The sequence below is a fragment of the Miscanthus floridulus genome, chromosome 3 (genome assembly GCF_019320115.1).
Source record: "Miscanthus floridulus cultivar M001 chromosome 3, ASM1932011v1, whole genome shotgun sequence".
NCBI classification, from domain to species: domain Eukaryota; kingdom Viridiplantae; phylum Streptophyta; class Magnoliopsida; order Poales; family Poaceae; genus Miscanthus; species Miscanthus floridulus.
This window is the reverse complement of record NC_089582.1, coordinates 29,145,242-29,162,666: the sequence shown is the minus strand read 5'-3', so window position 1 is coordinate 29,162,666 and position 17,425 is coordinate 29,145,242. Positions and strand designations below refer to the sequence as shown.

General features: G+C 44.5%; 2 protein-coding genes across 2 annotated transcripts; one reads left to right on the top strand and one right to left on the bottom strand.

Moving 5' to 3' along the window:
• Window positions 1-622: 622 nt before the first annotated feature.
• On the top strand, window positions 623-1,306 carry LOC136543407 (uncharacterized). The gene is made up of 2 exons (XM_066535867.1): window positions 623-864; window positions 949-1,306. The coding sequence occupies exons 1-2, from the start codon at window positions 623-625 to the stop codon at window positions 1,304-1,306; spliced, it is 600 nt and encodes a 199-aa protein (XP_066391964.1).
• A 2,321-nt stretch (window positions 1,307-3,627) lies between these two features.
• Window positions 3,628-16,508, bottom strand: LOC136543406 (uncharacterized). The gene is made up of 5 exons (XM_066535865.1): window positions 12,970-16,508; window positions 12,715-12,807; window positions 11,028-12,279; window positions 4,296-4,360; window positions 3,628-3,782 (listed from the first exon to the last, which is right to left on the bottom strand). The coding sequence occupies exons 1-5, from the start codon at window positions 15,623-15,625 to the stop codon at window positions 3,628-3,630; spliced, it is 4,221 nt and encodes a 1,406-aa protein (XP_066391962.1). The 5' UTR covers window positions 15,626-16,508.
• Window positions 16,509-17,425: the final 917 nt, after the last annotated feature.

Here is a 17,425-nt window from a genome sequence, read left to right as displayed (position 1 = left end):
ATCTTGATGCTACGTCACTTTCGGCCATTGATGCTTACTGAAGACAAGGCAAAGCCCAGTGGCAGAGGAGCGAGGTAAGTTACTCATCAATACGTAGATGAAAGAGGAGCTTCACTGACCTTGGACTACGACATTGGATTTTGTAGTCATCTTCCCCTTCTATTCCTGAAAAATAGCTCCACGTCTCTATTTCCAAGCTGGCCTTTTGATTTAAAGGATTAGAGCATCTCCAAGAGTTTGGTATATTTTGTTCCCCAAAACATAGTGTTTGCCAACTCCTAAATAATTATGGAGAGAAAAAAAGAGGCCATCTCCAACAGTACCGCCTAATTGACTTTCAAAATATCATATTTGTGGACCCACACACTAATCCTGCGCGGTTTTTGTTTCCCCCATCACGAGGTCGCGACCCCCGTCCCATCTACATTGCCACCACACGCCTTCACCCTTCTCCAGAGCAGCAGCCGGTGGCAGCCAGGCAAGGCTCGCACCCTGCTAGTCGCCGGTTCTTCCTAGCCTGGCTGCCGGACCTCCCAGCCGTCCGCTAGGCACAGCAGGGAGGCCAGCCCCGCCCAGCCGCGCCAGGTAGCAGCAACAGGCTGCCCAACTTTGTCGAGCTGCCATGAGTGCTTCGAGATCACTTCTTCAAAGAGAATTGGATGATTCATCTTCAGATGACGATGACTATTTGATATTGTCAGTTGCTCAAATTGTGGAAACATATTCGAATGCTAAAGGAAGACATGGTGGTTCTGTCCCAGGGCATAAAGTTATTTATCGAGATAGAGAAGGCGGCCACGAAAGAATGTTTCAAGATTACTTGGCGGATGATCCGACATACGGCCCACATTTATTTCATCGAAGGTTGGTATTCATTCACTTGTGATTGGTTCATAGTATGTGCTTAATTATTATATGAGTTGTTAAACTTTTGTTTGTTTTCTTCAGGTACAGGATGACTAGGGAGCTTTTCCTATACATAATGAATGTTGTTGAATCACACGATGATTACTTTGTGCAAAAAAGGAGTGCGGCCAATGTACTTGGATTAATATTCTTCCCAAAAGTCACTGCAATATTTCGTATGCTAACATATGGGGTTCCAGCTGATGCAACGGATGAGTATATTCGCATTGACGAAAGTACCGCAGTTGAGAGCCTACGTAGGTTCATTGCTGCAGTTGTTGATATATTTGAAGATGAATACCTGAGATATCCTAATGAGGCTGACACAGCACGCTTACTGGCGCTCGGTGAGAAAAATGGTTTTCCTGGTATGTTAGGGTCCATTGATTGTATGCATTGAGCATGGAAGAATTGTCCTATAGAATTGCAGGGTCAGTACAAGGAGCATGTGGAGAAGCCCACTATTATTTTAGAGGTTATTGCTTCGAATGATCTTTGGATATGGCATGCCTTTTTTGAAATACCTGGGTCTCATAATGATATCAATGTGCTTCATCGGTCTCCTTTATTTGCAAACCTGGCGGAGGGTAGAGCTCTTGAGGTGAACTATACCATTAATGGTCATGATTATATGATGGGTTATTATCTAGCCTATGGTATATACTGCTCATGGGCTACTTTAGTCAAGTCCATCTCTCTACCTGTCGATGCAGAAAGTGACCAACAAGTAAATATTTATAGTTTTGTCGTACGTTGTGATCGGAGGTGGCCTAGCACTCAATGACACAGGGTTTATACTGGTTCAGGCAACGTGCCCTATGTCCAGTTTGAGTCGGTCGGTGACTTTATTCCTGAGCCCAGGTGCTCGAAGTTTGTAGTGGGGTTACAAACGAGAATAAGAAAGATGGGGTGTACAAGAGGTCCGGTCAGCTCTGGTCGGAAGGGCCGAGAGAGACAGGGGCTCCGCTATGAGCTAAGTGTTCAAACGAGTGCTTGAGGTCTAAACCTAGCGGTTCTGTGGTTGTGAGCTAGTGAACTTGATCGATCTGGATTGACTTGTCTAAACTTTAATTCCTTGTTGGGAGAGAGCACATCCTCTTTTATAGATAAAGGAGATGGCCTTATAAGTGAGAGGGAAGGAGTATGTTTGCTTCTAAACCTTGTTGCCCACGCCGACAGGTACATGATGGTGGTAGGTGCCCACAACACTGTTGGATGTCGGATGCATGTGGGAGGTTACGTCGTCTTGTTTTGGGTATGGCAGATGTCGGTACTTGTATATATTGTTGATGCCCAGAGGCATGTGAGGAGTTTCACCATGTTCACTCGGTACGGTAAATTCCGACGCCCACAACACTATCGATGCCCAGAGGCATGTGGGGGGCCTTACCGTATGGGAGTTAATGACGCCCACAATACTGTAGGTAAAATGTTGGCGCCTACAACACTGTTCGTGTCAGGGCGGTTACAGAGTATTGTTCCTGCAGGTGTACAGGGTACGGTCCCTAGTATCATGGTTTGACTTGAGCGCCTTGCCTTGCTTTCTCCATTCATTCCCTGGTCCTTTCCGGACGGGCGTCCACGGTCGGTTGGTCCTAGTCGGCTCTGGTTGAGCTAGTCGGAGAAGAGCGGTGAGCAGGGCTTCGGCGTACCCCGGTCGGAGACGTAGGGTTGGAGTCAGAAGTAGTGCTTTGGCTAGGCCTTCCGGTCGGAGAGGCTGTCCGAAGGTGGCTGTAGTCGGAGCACACTTCAGTTGGAGAGGTGGGCCAGAGTCAGAAAACGAGTGCCGCTCCTCATCGGCTAGACCTTCCGGTCGGTGATTGGATCGCCCTTCTGGCCTGTTGTTCAGATAGTTGGGCCGGCCCATGAGTTGCTCGCTGTCTGCTTGGGCCAAGCCTTTTGTTGAGAAGCCGGTCTGTGAGGGACCTCGGGTTTATGAACCTGACACTACCTATGGGGAACAAGAGGAAATATTTTGCCAAAGCGCAGAACGCAGTGATGATGGATGTCGAAAGAGCTTTTGGGTTCTGCAATCTAGGTTCGCCATTATTCGAGGAGCAGCTCGCATGTGGGATACAGAGACACTTGGAGACATCATGAAAGCTTATATGATCATGCACAATATGATTGTCGAGGATGAAGGAGCCGCCGACCCTACTGAGTGGTTCGATATATGAATAATACAAATTAAAAAGCACTTGACCATATATGATAAAACAAAGGTTCACTGAATCACAAAGTAATGCAAAGGTTCACTGAATCACTGAATCCAAAACTAATTGGCTATAGAAATAAAATGACATGAACTAATTCTAATTTGCCAGACGACGAGCAATGATCTTCTGCTGCATCGTCGTGTAGTACTGCTGCTGCAGCGGAGTGAGGTTGGTAATGTCGACTAACATTATTTTGTCTTCCTTTTCGATCAGGTCCGATTCCACCTTTTTCATCTAATGACATGCGCTTTTTCTCTAGCTCAAGTGAAGCCATGAACCTCTCCTCTTTCTTCTTTTCCTTCTCTATGTCAAAAGCCTCCTTCTTAGCCCACATTTTGTCCAAAGCCTCCATGCAAGCTTCACCTCCTCCTCGCCTTAGAGCTTCCTTTGCCTTCTTTGAACCCATTTACCTCTTTCATGCTTCGGATTCTGGTGGTGGAATCTCAGTAACATCTTCAGTGCTATTGACTTGTACATTCGCAGGAGTGAAATCTGCATTAATCTTCTATTTCTTCTTATTCTTATCGGCTTGTTGCTTTGCCATTCTCTTCCTCTCGGCCTTCCACTTGTTTTCACCCTTCAACTTGTTCCAACAGTGCATTAGAGTGAATGTCTTGTTCTCCCTGTCTAATCCCTTGAACATCTCGCATGCTTGAGAACCTGCACATGTTATTAATTGTCAATGTGTATATCTTCACAAATGAATCAAAAAGAAAAACAAAACAACTAAACAAATGAACCAAATAGGATAACAAACCTTGTCTTGAATGGTTGCACCACTTTGATTCCTACGCTCAATCGCTTCGTGGCATGCACAACACTTGTTCACTTGCACCAAAATAGTCATCCACCTATGCATAATGGAACTCTCCATTCTGAAAGCTTCAGTTTTCTTGTGTTTCTTAAAGAAAGCATGAATTCTACTCCAAAAGGAGCTACGAGGTTGATTAGCCCCGTGAACGGGATCTTTGCAAACGTTCAACCAAGCTGCACATACAACTTCATCCTCCTTCGGATCAAATTTTTTTGTCCTCTTCGAATAAGGCCTTGAACCACGAGGGCGTGGAGCACCTACACGTGGCTGCACCGCCACATCAACTTCTTGAACTTCAGAAGGCATCTCATCAATTTCATGGGTCTCCTATGTCATAGGAAAATTTAAGTCTTCCAAACCAGCAACGTCATCCTCTCCCGTGACCATGTTTGTCCAAAATCCACCCCCGGACATTGCGACGATCCTACAAGTATTAACGAATAAATCAATGCCAATAATCCATGTATTGCTTCATAGCATGCACAACACTTGTTCACTTGCACCAAAATAGTCATCCACCTATGCATAATGGAACTCTCCATCACTAGTAGAGAACAGACCTTTGATCCTCGACCAAAATGGGCTCTAGTCCCGGAATTTTTTGCGCCCGGGACTAGAGATACCTTTAGTCCCGGTTGATGGCTCCAACCGGGACTAAAGGTCCCTGCCCAACGGCTACTGCGCCAGACAGAGGTGGCAGGGACCTGTAGTCCCGGTTGGAGCCACCAACCGGGACTAAAGGTATACTTTTACTCCCGGTTGGTGGCTCCAACCGGGAGTAAAGGTCTACTCCCGGGCCGTGGCTGCACCCGGGGTTGGAAAGTTACCTTTAGTCCCGGTTGGATCCATCAACCGGGACTAAATGTTCTCCCTTTATAAATCGGCCGTCTCCTCCTTCCTCCCCGAGCCCGAGCTCAGCACATTTTGAAGCTCACTGTAGTAGTGTTCTTGCTTCCTCCCTCCCTCCATTGTTCCTTCATCCATTCTTCGATTCCTCCATTGATTTCTTTGATTCCTCCGTCGATTCTTCAGTTGTAAAGGTTACCAATCTCATACTCTCATTTTTTACCATTTTCTTATGCCATTTTGTTCACTATATATATTTATGGTTCTTTATTGTGGTTTTTTTCATTTGTAAGCAATTTGAGCTCAAAATCACTTCAAGCTTGCATATTTACATGAAAGAAGGTTAAAGTATATATAAATATAAAGTTAGAAAATAGTTAGAAAATTATAGCAAATCCTTACTAGTTGAACTTGCGGACCGTGTTCAGGTCGGCGAGGATGTTCTCTGCCGAGCGGTAACGGACGTCAAAGAGGAGCTTTGATTCTACGAGGGAGAGCGACAACGGTCGTGGAAGACCGTGTTCCCTTCCTCGTAGAATCGGAGCTCTTCCTTGACCAAGTACGGTGCCGTCCGGTGGAGAAATGCTCGCCGAGCTGATCACGTAAGCAAGGTCAACTAGTACGGATGGTTATTTATTCACATGTACCGATATCGTCGCAGTAGTCTGTCAATCACCGTACCTAAACGTAGTATATATAAATATAAAGTTAGAAAATAGTTAGAAAATTATAGCAAATCCTTACTAGTTGAACTTGCGGACCGTGTTCAGGTCGGCGAGGATGTTCTCTGCCGAGCGGTAACGGACGTCAAGGAGGAGCTTTGATTCTACGAGGGAGAGCGACAACGGTCGTGGAAGACCGTGTTCCCTTCCTCGTAGAATCGGAGCTCTTCCTTGACCAAGTACGGTGCCGTCCGGTGGAGACATGCTCGCCGAGCTGATCACGTAAGTAAGGTCAACTAGTACGAATGGTTATTTATTCACATGTCCCGATATCGTCGTTGTAGTCTGTCAATCACCGTACCTAAACGTAGTAGTCTGTTATGTGTGTACATTCCCATTCTTCTGTTAATTTGCGGAAATATCATATGAATTACTTACCTGCCGCAGTAAAAGACGAGAACACAATGACCATTAAAAATATCATTGTTTAGAGATCTAGATAATTTTATAGTTTGTTAATTTTATTTGTTTATAAAAGGAGAAATTTATAGTGTATTAAAAAATGAGTATAGAGAGTAGATGGCAACTGTTTCTGGGTCCTCGGCCTCTCATGGGTTTCCAAAGCGACTTAGGCCGGGCCTTCCTCTCATTCCATGCGGCAAGTGTCGTGATGAGACGAAGATTGTGATGGAGTACCGAGTGAAGAAGGAGGGTCCCAACAAGGATCGTATCTTCTACAAGTGTCCGGATCGCAATGTGAGTTATTTTATCGTATTTAATGATTATGGTTAGTTTATACCTATTTTCATGATGGTTGTGATTAAAGTTCTAATTTTTTGTTTTAATTTCAGTGGGATGGCAGTGGACGATGTTCAGGCTTCTACTGGGAGGAAGAGTATGTTGAACTCGTGCAAAAAATATCTTGCACAACAGGCAGATAAGGCGGCTAATGAGGCAGTGATCCAGCCGAAGAAGCCCAAAGATGTTGCACAATCGGGGGATCTGTCTGTTTTAGTTGAGATTGGTCGCGAAATCCTTGTGCTCCTGAAATGTATTTTAGCTTTAGTTCTTTTAGTGGTAGTTGGGATTGTCTACATTGTAGCGATGCTTTCATAAATTTGTATCTTTTGTGGTGGCACGCATGTTGTATAAATAATTAATTATGATCTAGGTTTTAATATGATATTTATGTCATGTAATGCAGATGAGCCGTTATTGGATGTATAATGCTGATCGTCGCTCCCAAGAGTTCATTGACGGCGTGCATTCTTTGTTACGTGCGGCCGAGGCAAACAAACGCGACGGTTTCATGTGCTGCCCATGTGCCATATGTAAGAATACGGTGGAATATCCTTGCTCAAGGACTCTTCATTCACACTTGTTCAAGTCGGGTTTCATGTCAAACTATATTTGTTGGACAAAGCACGGAGAAACCGGTGTTGTAATGGAAGAAGGTGAAGAAGAACAATGGGACGACAATGATATTATTCCTGATGGTGCGTGCTTCAATGATACTGCAATGGGAGAAGCTGAAGAAGAGGTAGCCGCAGAAGATGAGCCGGCTGATGATCTTTGTCAGGTCATTCGTGATGCACAAAGAGAATGTGAAAGTGAAAAGGAGAAGATCAAGTTCGAGCGGATGCTAGAAGATCACAAAAAATTGTTGTACCCAACTTGTGATGCAGGGCAGAAAAAGTTGGGAACCACACTAGAATTGCTGCAATGGAAGGCAAAGAATGGTGTATCTGACAAGGGATTTGGAGAGTTACTAAAAATCTAAAAGAAGATGCTTCCGAAGTACAATGAATTGCCCGCCACTACCTACGAAGCAAAACAAGTTGTCTGTCCTATGGGGCTAGAAATAGAGAAGATACATGCATGTCCTAATGACTGCATCCTATACCGTGGCAAAGAGTACGAGAAATTGGATGCATGCCCGGTATGCCATGCGTCGCGGTATAAGATCAGGCGAGATGACCCTGGTGATGTTGAGGGCGAACGTCCGCGTAAGAAAATCCCTGCCAAGGTTATGTGGTATGCTCCTATAATACCACGCTTGAAACATCTGTTCAGAAACAAAGAACATGCAAAATTGTTACGATGACACAAAGAAGACCGTAAGGTACACAATATGTTGAGACACCCTGCTGATGGGTCCCAGTGGAGAGCAATCGATAGAGAATTCCCGGAGTTTGCAAATGATGCAAGAAACTTAAGGTTTGCTTTAAGTACAGATGGTATCAATCCTTTTGGAGAGCAGAACAGTAGTCATAGCACTTGGCCTGTTACTCTAAGTATCTACAATATTCCTCCTTGGTTATGCATGAAGCGGAAGTTCATTATGATGCCTGTGCTCATCTAAGGCCTGAAGCAACCTAGCAATGACATCGATGTGTACCTGAGACCACTTATTGACGAACTTCTCATTTTGTGGAATAAAGAAGGTGTACGTGTGTGGGATGAGTACAAACAGGAACACTTTGATCTGCGGGCATTGTTGTTCATAACAATCAATGATTGGCCTGCTCTAAGTAATCTTTTAGGACAGTCAAACAAGGGATATAATGCATGCACACACTGCTTCGGTGATATTAGAGGTGTATTCTTGAAAAAATGTCGAAAGGTCGTGTACCTTGGCCATCGTTGATTTCTTCCTGCAAATCACCCCGTAAGAAAGAAAGGCAAGCATTTTAAAGGGAAGGCAGACCACCTGACCAAGCCTCGCAACCGAACCGGTGAGGATGTACTCGATATGGTCAATGATGTGAAAGTCGTCTTTGGAAAAGGACATGGAAGCCAACCTATTCCGAAAGACGCTAACGGTCACGCACCCATGTGGAAGAAAAAGTCCATATTTTGGGACCTACCCTATTGGCAAGTCCTAGAGGTCCGTAGCTCGATCGACGTGATGCACCTGACGAAGAATCTTTGTGTGAACCTGCTAGGCTTTATGGGTGTGTATGGAAAGCCTAAGGACACATTTGAAGCACGACAGGACCTGCGTTGTTTGAGAGAAAGAGACAACCTGCATCCAGAGAAGACAGATGATGGACGCCATTACTTACGTCCTGCTAGCTACACTCTAAGCAAAGAGGAGAAGGAAATCATGTTTGAATGCTTAAACAACATCAAGGTACCATCTGGATTCTCCTCGAATATAAAGGGTATTATAAATATGCCAAAGAAGAAATTCTGTAACTTAAAGTCCCATGACTGTCACGTTCTCATGACGCAATTACTTCCAGTTGCATTAAGAGGAATTCTACCTCCAAATGTACGTCTAGCCACTGTGAAGCTATGTGCATTCCTCAATGCAATTTCTCAGAAGGCAATTGATCCAACTGATCTAGCTAAACTACAGAATGATGTGGTTCAATGTCTCGTCAGCTTTGAGTTAGTGTTCCCTCCTTCCTTTTTTGATATTATGACACACCTCCTAATTCACCTAGTCAAGGAGATTTTCACTCTCGGTCCTGTGTTCCTACACAACATGTTCCCCTTAGAGAGATTCATGATAGTCCTGAAGGAAATATGTTCACAACCGTGCTCGCCCAGAAGGAAGCATCGCCAAGGGCTATGGAATAGAAGAGGTCATTGAGTTTTGTGTTGACTTTATTCCTGACCTTGACTCGATTGGTGTTCCTGAATCGAGACATGAGGGGAGACTAAGCGGAAAGGGGACACTAGGGAGGAAAACATATATTGGTACGGATGATGATTATTTCAATAAAGCGCACTACACAGTTCTACAGAACTCCTCTTTGGTAGATCCGTATATTGAGACACACAAGGATCTCTTACGATCCGAGTTTTCAGGGAAGACTGAAGCTTGGATTACGCATAAGCACATGGAAACTTTCGGCGGTTGGTTGCGAAAAAAATGTCAAGGTGATGAGAGCATCCATGAGCAACTATATTTATTGGCTATGCAACTATCATGGCATATCGTCACATACAAAGGGTATGAGATAAATGGAAACATATTCTACACAGTAGCCTAAGATAAAAGGAGTACCAACCAAAACAGTGGTGTCCGCATAGATGCCACAGACCCGAATGGGAATAAGCAGACATATTATGGATGCATAGATGAAATATGGGAACTAGAATATGCACCTACTTTGAAGATCCCATTGTTCAAGTGCCAATGGGTCAAGGTGACCGGAGGCGGGGTAACAGTAGACAACGAGTATGGAATGACAACAGTAGACCTTAGTAATATTGGGTACAAAGATGAACCATTCGTCCTTGCCAAGGATGTAAATCAGGTGTTCTATGTCAATGATATGTCTACCAAACCAAAAAGAGGGAAAAACGATAATGACTCAACCAAAGAGCCAAAGCACCACATAGTTCTTTCAGAGAAAAGAGTCATCGTGGGAATTGAGGACAAGTCGGACATGTCAGAAGAATATGAAAAGGATGACCGAATTCCGCCCTTCAAAGTGAACAAAGACCCTAGCATCTTGGTAAATGATGAGGATACTCCATGGTTACGAAGCGATCTGATGGGACAAGGGGTTGTTCCTGATCTTTTGGTGAGTGTGGATAAACTCGATTTGGGGTGGATTCGACGTTGGCTGTCCGACTACAACGACCACAAGGTTGCTGCGCCTTAGCAACAGGTACACCGGCTCCGATTGTGATGTTCTTGCCGTGCCAAGAACACCATGAACCTGCAAGCAACCGAGAACAAGCAAGAACAAGATGAACAAGCAAATAACTCACGGATTTAAGCCAAAGGCCGAATCTGAATCACAAGTTGGGGTCTTGAAACAAGCAAATCGGGTGGTCTAGTCGACACACGCGTTTACAAGGAAGAAGCAGCAGCTATCTTGCATCTAAACAAAACCCACCCTCATTCTGATGGCTGCTGGCTCTATTTATAAGGAGGAGAGCACAAGGGGGAGTGGGAAACCCTAATCTGGGCGTCCCTCAAAGGGCTGTAGTCAGTACAAGGCCCAAGCCCAAGCTGTAGGTCTCTGCGTCCTTTGGCTTGCTGCGCACACCTTCGGTAGATTCTGATAGTGGGGTTGGACCCATGTGAAAGAGGACGACGCGCTCTTTCCAACAAGTCAAAAACCAGCTTCATTGGATCTCGTATCAAGGAGTTATGGTACTTTTGATGGAGTGTCCCCTGCTGTCTTGAGATGAGCTGCGCGCCCCATTAATGATGATTCCCACTTGTTCGGCTGCTCCATCCTCATCATGGGGTCTAAACATGAGGCAATGGAGTCTTGACCAACATTCCTAAGAATAAGACAATCATCACCATGATTTAGTAGCATCCAATTCTGAGACGAGTTTGTATGAACAGCGAGGAACGACTTTACCTGATAATTAAGTTGTCGTGCTCGAGCTCTTGTCATCGGACCTTGTTGTGCAGCAGGTGTGGTTGTATCCATGGAAGGGATGTCCTCATCATCCTCCCCTTCTTGCATTTGAGTCGTCCTCGACTTTAGTTCATCCTCTTCTCCCAAATATGGCTTCAAATCTGCAATGTTAAATGTGGGGCTAACCCCAAAAGCTGCAGGTAGCTCAAGTTTGTACGCATTATCATTAATCCTTTCTAACACTTTAAAAGGACCATCGGCTCTAGGCAGCAACTTAGACTTTCGCAAATCAGGGAACCTATCTTTTCTCAAATGGAGCCAAACTAGATCACCAGGTTCAAAAATGACATGTTTCTTCCCTTTGCTACCAGCTAGTTTATACTTTGCATTCATGCACTCTATTTTCTCTTTAGTGGTTTCATGCAATTTTAAGATCAGTTCAGCACGTTGTTTAGCATCAAAGTTCACTCGCTCCGAGGTCGGAAGAGGTAACAAATCAATAGGAGCACGTGGCACAAACCCATAAACAATCTCAAAAGGGCTTTTCTTAGTGGTAGAATGCTGTGAACGATTATAAGCAAACTCAACATGAGGCAAGCACTCTTCCCACATTTTTATGTTCTTTTTCAAAACAGCCCTAAGCAAAGTAGATAATGTTCTATTGACAACCTCAGTTTGTCCATCAGTTTGGGGATGACAAGTAGTGGAAAATAAAAGCTTAGTCCCTAGCTTAGCCCACAAAGTTCTCCAAAAATGACTAAGAAATTTTGCATCCCGATCAGAAACAATGGTGTTAGGCACACCGTGCAATCGAACAATCTCACGAAAGAACAAATCAGCAACATGTGTAGCATCATCGCTCTTATGACATGGTATGAAATGTGCCATTTTAGAAAATCTGTCCACAACAACAAACACACTATCCCTCCCCTTCTTTGTTCTAGGCAGTCCTAAAACAAAGTCCATTGAAATATCTTCCCACGGTGCACTTGGAACAGGAAGAGGCATGTATAAACCATGAGGATTAAGGTGTGACTTAGCTTTCTGGCATGTTGTGCAGCGAGCAACGAACCTCTCCACGTCTCTCCTCATCTTGGGCCAAAAGAAATGACCAGCAAGGATGTCCTCTGTCTTTTTCACACCAAAATGTCCCATGAGTCCTCCTCCATGCGCTTCCTGCAACAATAACAAACGCACAGAGCTAGCTGGAATGCATAGCTTGTTAGCTCTAAAGACAAACCCGTCGGTAAGGATGAATCTGTTCCATGTTTTCCCCTCTTGGCAATTCAGCAATACATCTTTGAAATCATTGTCATGTGCATATTGTTCCTTAATAGTTTCCAAACCAAAGATTTTAAAGTCAAGTTGTGAAAGCATGGTGTAACGTCTAGACAAAGCATCAGCAATTATATTTTCCTTCCCCTTTTTGTGTTTGATGACATAAGGAAAGGACTCGATGAATTCAACCCACTTGGCATGTCTACGGTTCAGTTTTGCTTGACTACGGATGTGTTTTAAAGATTCATGATCAGAATGTATGACAAACTCTTTGGGCCACAAATAATGCTGCCATGTTTCCAAAGTCCGAACTAGAGCAAGCAATTCCTTATCATAAGTAGAATAGTTCAAACTAGGGCCACTCAACTTTTCACTGAAATACGCCACAGGTTTCCCCTCTTGTAACAGCACACCACCCAACCCAATTCCACTAGCATCACATTCAAGCTCAAAGGTTTTGTTGAAATCAGGAAGTTGGAGTAAAGGTGCATGAGTTAACTTATCTTTGAGCGTGTTGAAAGCATCCTGTTGGGTTGCAGCCCAAGTGAAGGTTGCACCCTTCTTGGTGAGTTCATGCAGCGGGGCTGCAATGGTGCTGAAGTCCTTCACAAATCGACGGTAGAAACTAGCAAGTCCTAGAAAACTCCGCACTTGTGTGACCGTGCAGGGAACAGGCCAGCTGTGTATGGCCTCAACCTTGGCTTGATCAACTTCGATTCCCTGCGGTGTCACAACATATCCAAGAAAAGAAACTCGATCTGTGCAAAAGGTGCACTTCTCAAGATTGCCAAACAAGTGTGCATCCCGTAGAGCATTGAAAACGGCACGCAAATGATCAAGATGTTCCTCTAATGATCTACTATATATCAAGATGTCATCAAAGTATACCACCACGAATCTGCCAATAAAAGAGCGTAAAACCTCGTTCATTAATCTCATGAAAGTGCTGGGTGCATTAGTCAATCCAAAGGGCATGACAAGCCATTCATATAAACCAAACTTAGTTTTAAACGCTGTTTTCCATTCATCTCCTAGCTTCATACGAATCTGGTGGTAACCACTACGCAAATCAATTTTAGAGAACACAATTGAGCCACTCAATTCATCAAGCATATCATCTAACCTTGGAATAGGATGACGATATCTGATTGTGATGTTGTTTATCGCTCTACAATCAACACACATGCGCCATGATCCATCCTTCTTAGGAACTAAAAGCACGGGAACGGCACAAGGGCTAAGAGACTCACGCACATAACCTTTGTTGAGCAATTCTTGTACTTGTCTCTGAATCTCTTTTGTCTCATCCGGGTTGGTCCTATACGGCGCACGATTAGGCAAGGAAGCCCCAGGGATGAGGTCAATCTGGTGTTCAATCCCTCGAATTGGTGGCAGCCCCGGTGGTACCTCCTTTGGAAAAACATCGGCATACTCCTGCAAAAGATTAGTGACAGCAGGAGGCAAAGAAATAGATGTATCTTCGAGTGAAAATAAAGTTTCTTTGCAAACCAAAGCATAGCAAACAGTAGTACTAGCATCAATCTCATCCAAATCAGATTTGGTGGCAAAGTAACAAGAGCCTTTCAGCTTGATCTCATTTTTATTATGATGAACAGATTTGCTAGACTTCTTCTTATGTTTCTCAAGTTCATTAGCGACAATCTGATTTTCACTAGCAACAGCCTGATTCTTAAGTTTGCTAGCTCTAGCAAGTTCATCTCTTAGAATAGCCTCAGGGGACATGGGGTGCAACACAATCTTCTTGTCATTATGCACAAAAGAGTATTGATTTGTTTTACCAAAGTGCAAGGAATCTTTATCAAACTGCCATGGTCTACCTAACAACATAGAGCATGCTTGCATAGGCACAACATCGCAGTCAATGGAATCATGATAAGAACCAATGGCAAACTCTACCCTTACCAATCGTGTTACCTTCACCTTGCCGCTGCTGTTAAGCCACTGAATGTAGTAAGGCTGCGGGTGTGGTTTTGTGCTCAACAAAAGCTTCTTCACCATTTCAGCACTTGCCAAGTTGTTGCAGCTTCCTCCATCTATGATCACACGGCAAGAGCGTTCCTTGATCACACACTTGGTTTGAAACAAAGTGTGGCGCTGATTTTGCTCAGCCCTCTCCATTTGGGCACTTAGCACCCGCTGCACCACGAGGCTCTCATAGTGCTCAGCAGCTTCAGCCCCAATGTGCTCTTCGTCTTGTTGGAAATCATCTCCTTCCGCTACATTGTTAGCAGCAAGCAAAGCATATGTTTCTTCATCAAAATCACTAGCAGAGGAATACCCACCATCAGCTCGCACAACCATCACACGTGTGCTTGGGCAGTCCTTGCGTACGTGGCCATATCCTTTGCAGCGTAGGCACTGAATATCCCTTGTTCTCCCCGTGGATACCACCGAGGATGAACTCTTGGCAGATGTAGCCGTTGCTCCTCTAGTTGGTTCACTTGGGCATGGTACAGAATTTGTTGTAGAGGAGCGTGGCTTGATGGTCGAGGAAGATTGTGGGGGTGCACGCGTTGACGGTGCAGCAGCATTGGAGAGTGTCCACGGGCTAGCACGACCTGCAGGAATGTTAGCCCTCATGCTAGCTCGTCGTCCCTGCACTTCTCGTTCAGCTTTACAAGCAAGGTGAAATAAACGATTGACAGAATTATATTCCTTATAAGCTAGAATATCCTGAATCTCCCGGTTCAGCCCACCCATAAATCTAGCTATGGCACCATCCTCATTTTCCTCTAGCCTGCAACGAAGCATACCCATTTGTAGCTCTTGATAGTATTCTTCTACAGATTTGGATCCTTGCCTCAATTGTTGCAACTTATGTAAAAGATCACGGGAATAATAAGAAGGAACAAATCTGGCCCGCATGACCCGTTTCAAAGCATCCCAAGTTGGTGTGTTATTTGGGTTCTTACGATGGTATTCAGACCACCAAACAGAGGCAAAGTCAGTAAACTCACTAGTTGCAGCCCTAACACGTTTGTCCTCAGGGAAATCATGGCAAGTAAATTTCTGATCAACAGCTAATTCCCAACTAAGGTACATATCAGGATTATACCTCCCATCAAAAGCAGGTATGGTGAATTTAATCTTGCCAAATGAGTCATCGGTACGTACCTCTTGCCGTGGTCGGCGAGGACCTGTCTCATGGCGGCGGCGATGTTGTTCGATGCGTCGATGACCATTCAGCTCCTCATCAAGCTCAGTGTCCGCTGCATATTCTTCTTCATCATGACCAGCAGCACTGCCCATGGTGTTGTTGTTGTTGTGATTGCGTCGTTCGAAACCATCACAGCGATTCTGTTCCATCCTCTCCAATCGCTCCAAGACACCTACAAGAGATGTATTAACAGAACCAAGAGTGCCTTCCAAGGAAGCCAACTTGGTGTTGGTCTCAATCTGAGCCGTCTCCAATTGACCAAGGCGCTCATTGGTGACACGAACATCCTCATCAAGGTGTTCAGCATGGAGCCTCACTTTGCGTTCAAAGTGTTGCAGCAAGGCTTTTGATCGAGGTGATTGTGGAGGGGTCCTTTCACCTTCTCCTGCCATGGTTAGTATGTAGCAAGGGAATCACAAGAAAATATGTCCTACCAACTAACTGAATTAGGTGGCAACAATTTTCATTCTCTCAGCATGTGCAACCGAGTTCTTACAAGTCCTTACCTTGCTATGCAGATGGTGTTGGCGACGACAAGAACAACACAAGTAGTAGCAAGTAGAACCCTGTGACGTTGTAGATAATTTGTGGAGCTGTAGGTGGCTTAAAAAAAATCAAGGTACAGCTGGAACCACGTTAGTCAATGCAAGTTGAATAAGTGTTCAAAGATAGTACCGTGCTGGTCCTAGGCTAACCCGTGCTAGAGACGCGAGCCTAGACACAAATGTTGTCACCGGACAGTAGCAAACAATGGAAATGATGAGAGTAAATAGCATCAACTTAACCCTTCTTTTTTTTTCTTTCTTTCTTTCTTTCCTCCTTTTCCTTTCTTTTTCTTTTCTATTTTCTTTTTCTTTTCTTTTCTTTTCTTTTCTTTTCTTTTCTTTTCTTTTCGACAAGTAGCACAAACTGAACTTTTGCAATATGATTATAACAAGAATGCAGCAAGTAGCATAGACTTTCTTTTACTAGGGATAAGGATTGCAACAAGTAGTACAAATATGCAATTTGAACTCTCTTATTTTCAGAACTGAGTGTACTCAGATTTGCACCAAAACGACAGGTGCATAAGGTAGTGTTTGTGTAGGCACGGCTGAAGGTGATGGTGGTGAGGGTTTCAGCGAAAAGGTCGAGAAAAACAGCGGTGCTTTTGCTGCTGGTTGTGGTGGTATTGGTGGAGATTGCAGCGGCTGAAGTGGGGGGAAAGGCAACAACGGATTGTGTGGTGACTGAAACGTGACAAGAACTCGAAACTCTAAAGGATTAGAACCTAAGAACCAGCACTTGACACCACGATGTAAACCACAAACTCAACAAGCAAAGAACTAAGCAGATCAGCAAGGCTCAAACTTGTGTTTGGAATTTCAGTTCTACCCTATTTTTATATTTCTGGACTATAGGTAAAGTAATGAACGGTAAATCACTCACCAAAGAACCTTGCTCTGATTACCACATGATGGGACAAGGGGTTGTTCCTGATCTTTTGGTGAGTGTGGATAAACTCGATTTGGGGTGGATTCGACGTTGGCTGTCCGACTACAACGACCACAAGGTTGCTGCGCCTTAGCAACAGGTACACCGGCTCCGATTGTGATGTTCTTGCCGTGCCAAGAACACCATGAACCTGCAAGCAACCGAGAACAAGCAAGAACAAGATGAACAAGCAAATAACTCACGGATTTAAGCCAAAGGCCGAATCTGAATCACAAGTTGGGGTCTTGAAACAAGCAAATCGGGTGGTCTAGTCGACACACGCGTTTACAAGGAAGAAGCAGCAGCTATCTTGCATCTAAACAAAACCCACCCTCATTCTGATGGCTGCTGGCTCTATTTATAAGGAGGAGAGCACAAGGGGGAGTGGGAAACCCTAATCTGGGCGTCCCTCAAAGGGCTGTAGTCAGTACAAGGCCCAAGCCCAAGCTGTAGGTCTCTGCGTCCTTTGGCTTGCTGCGCACACCTTCGGTAGATTCTGATAGTGGGGTTGGACCCATGTGAAAGAGGACGACGCGCTCTTTCCAACAAGTCAAAAACCAGCTTCATTGGATCTCGTATCAAGGAGTTATGGTACTTTTGATGGAGTGTCCCCTGCTGTCTTGAGATGAGCTGCGCGCCCCATTAATGATGATTCCCACTTGTTCGGCTGCTCCATCCTCATCATGGGGTCTAAACATGAGGCAATGGAGTCTTGACCA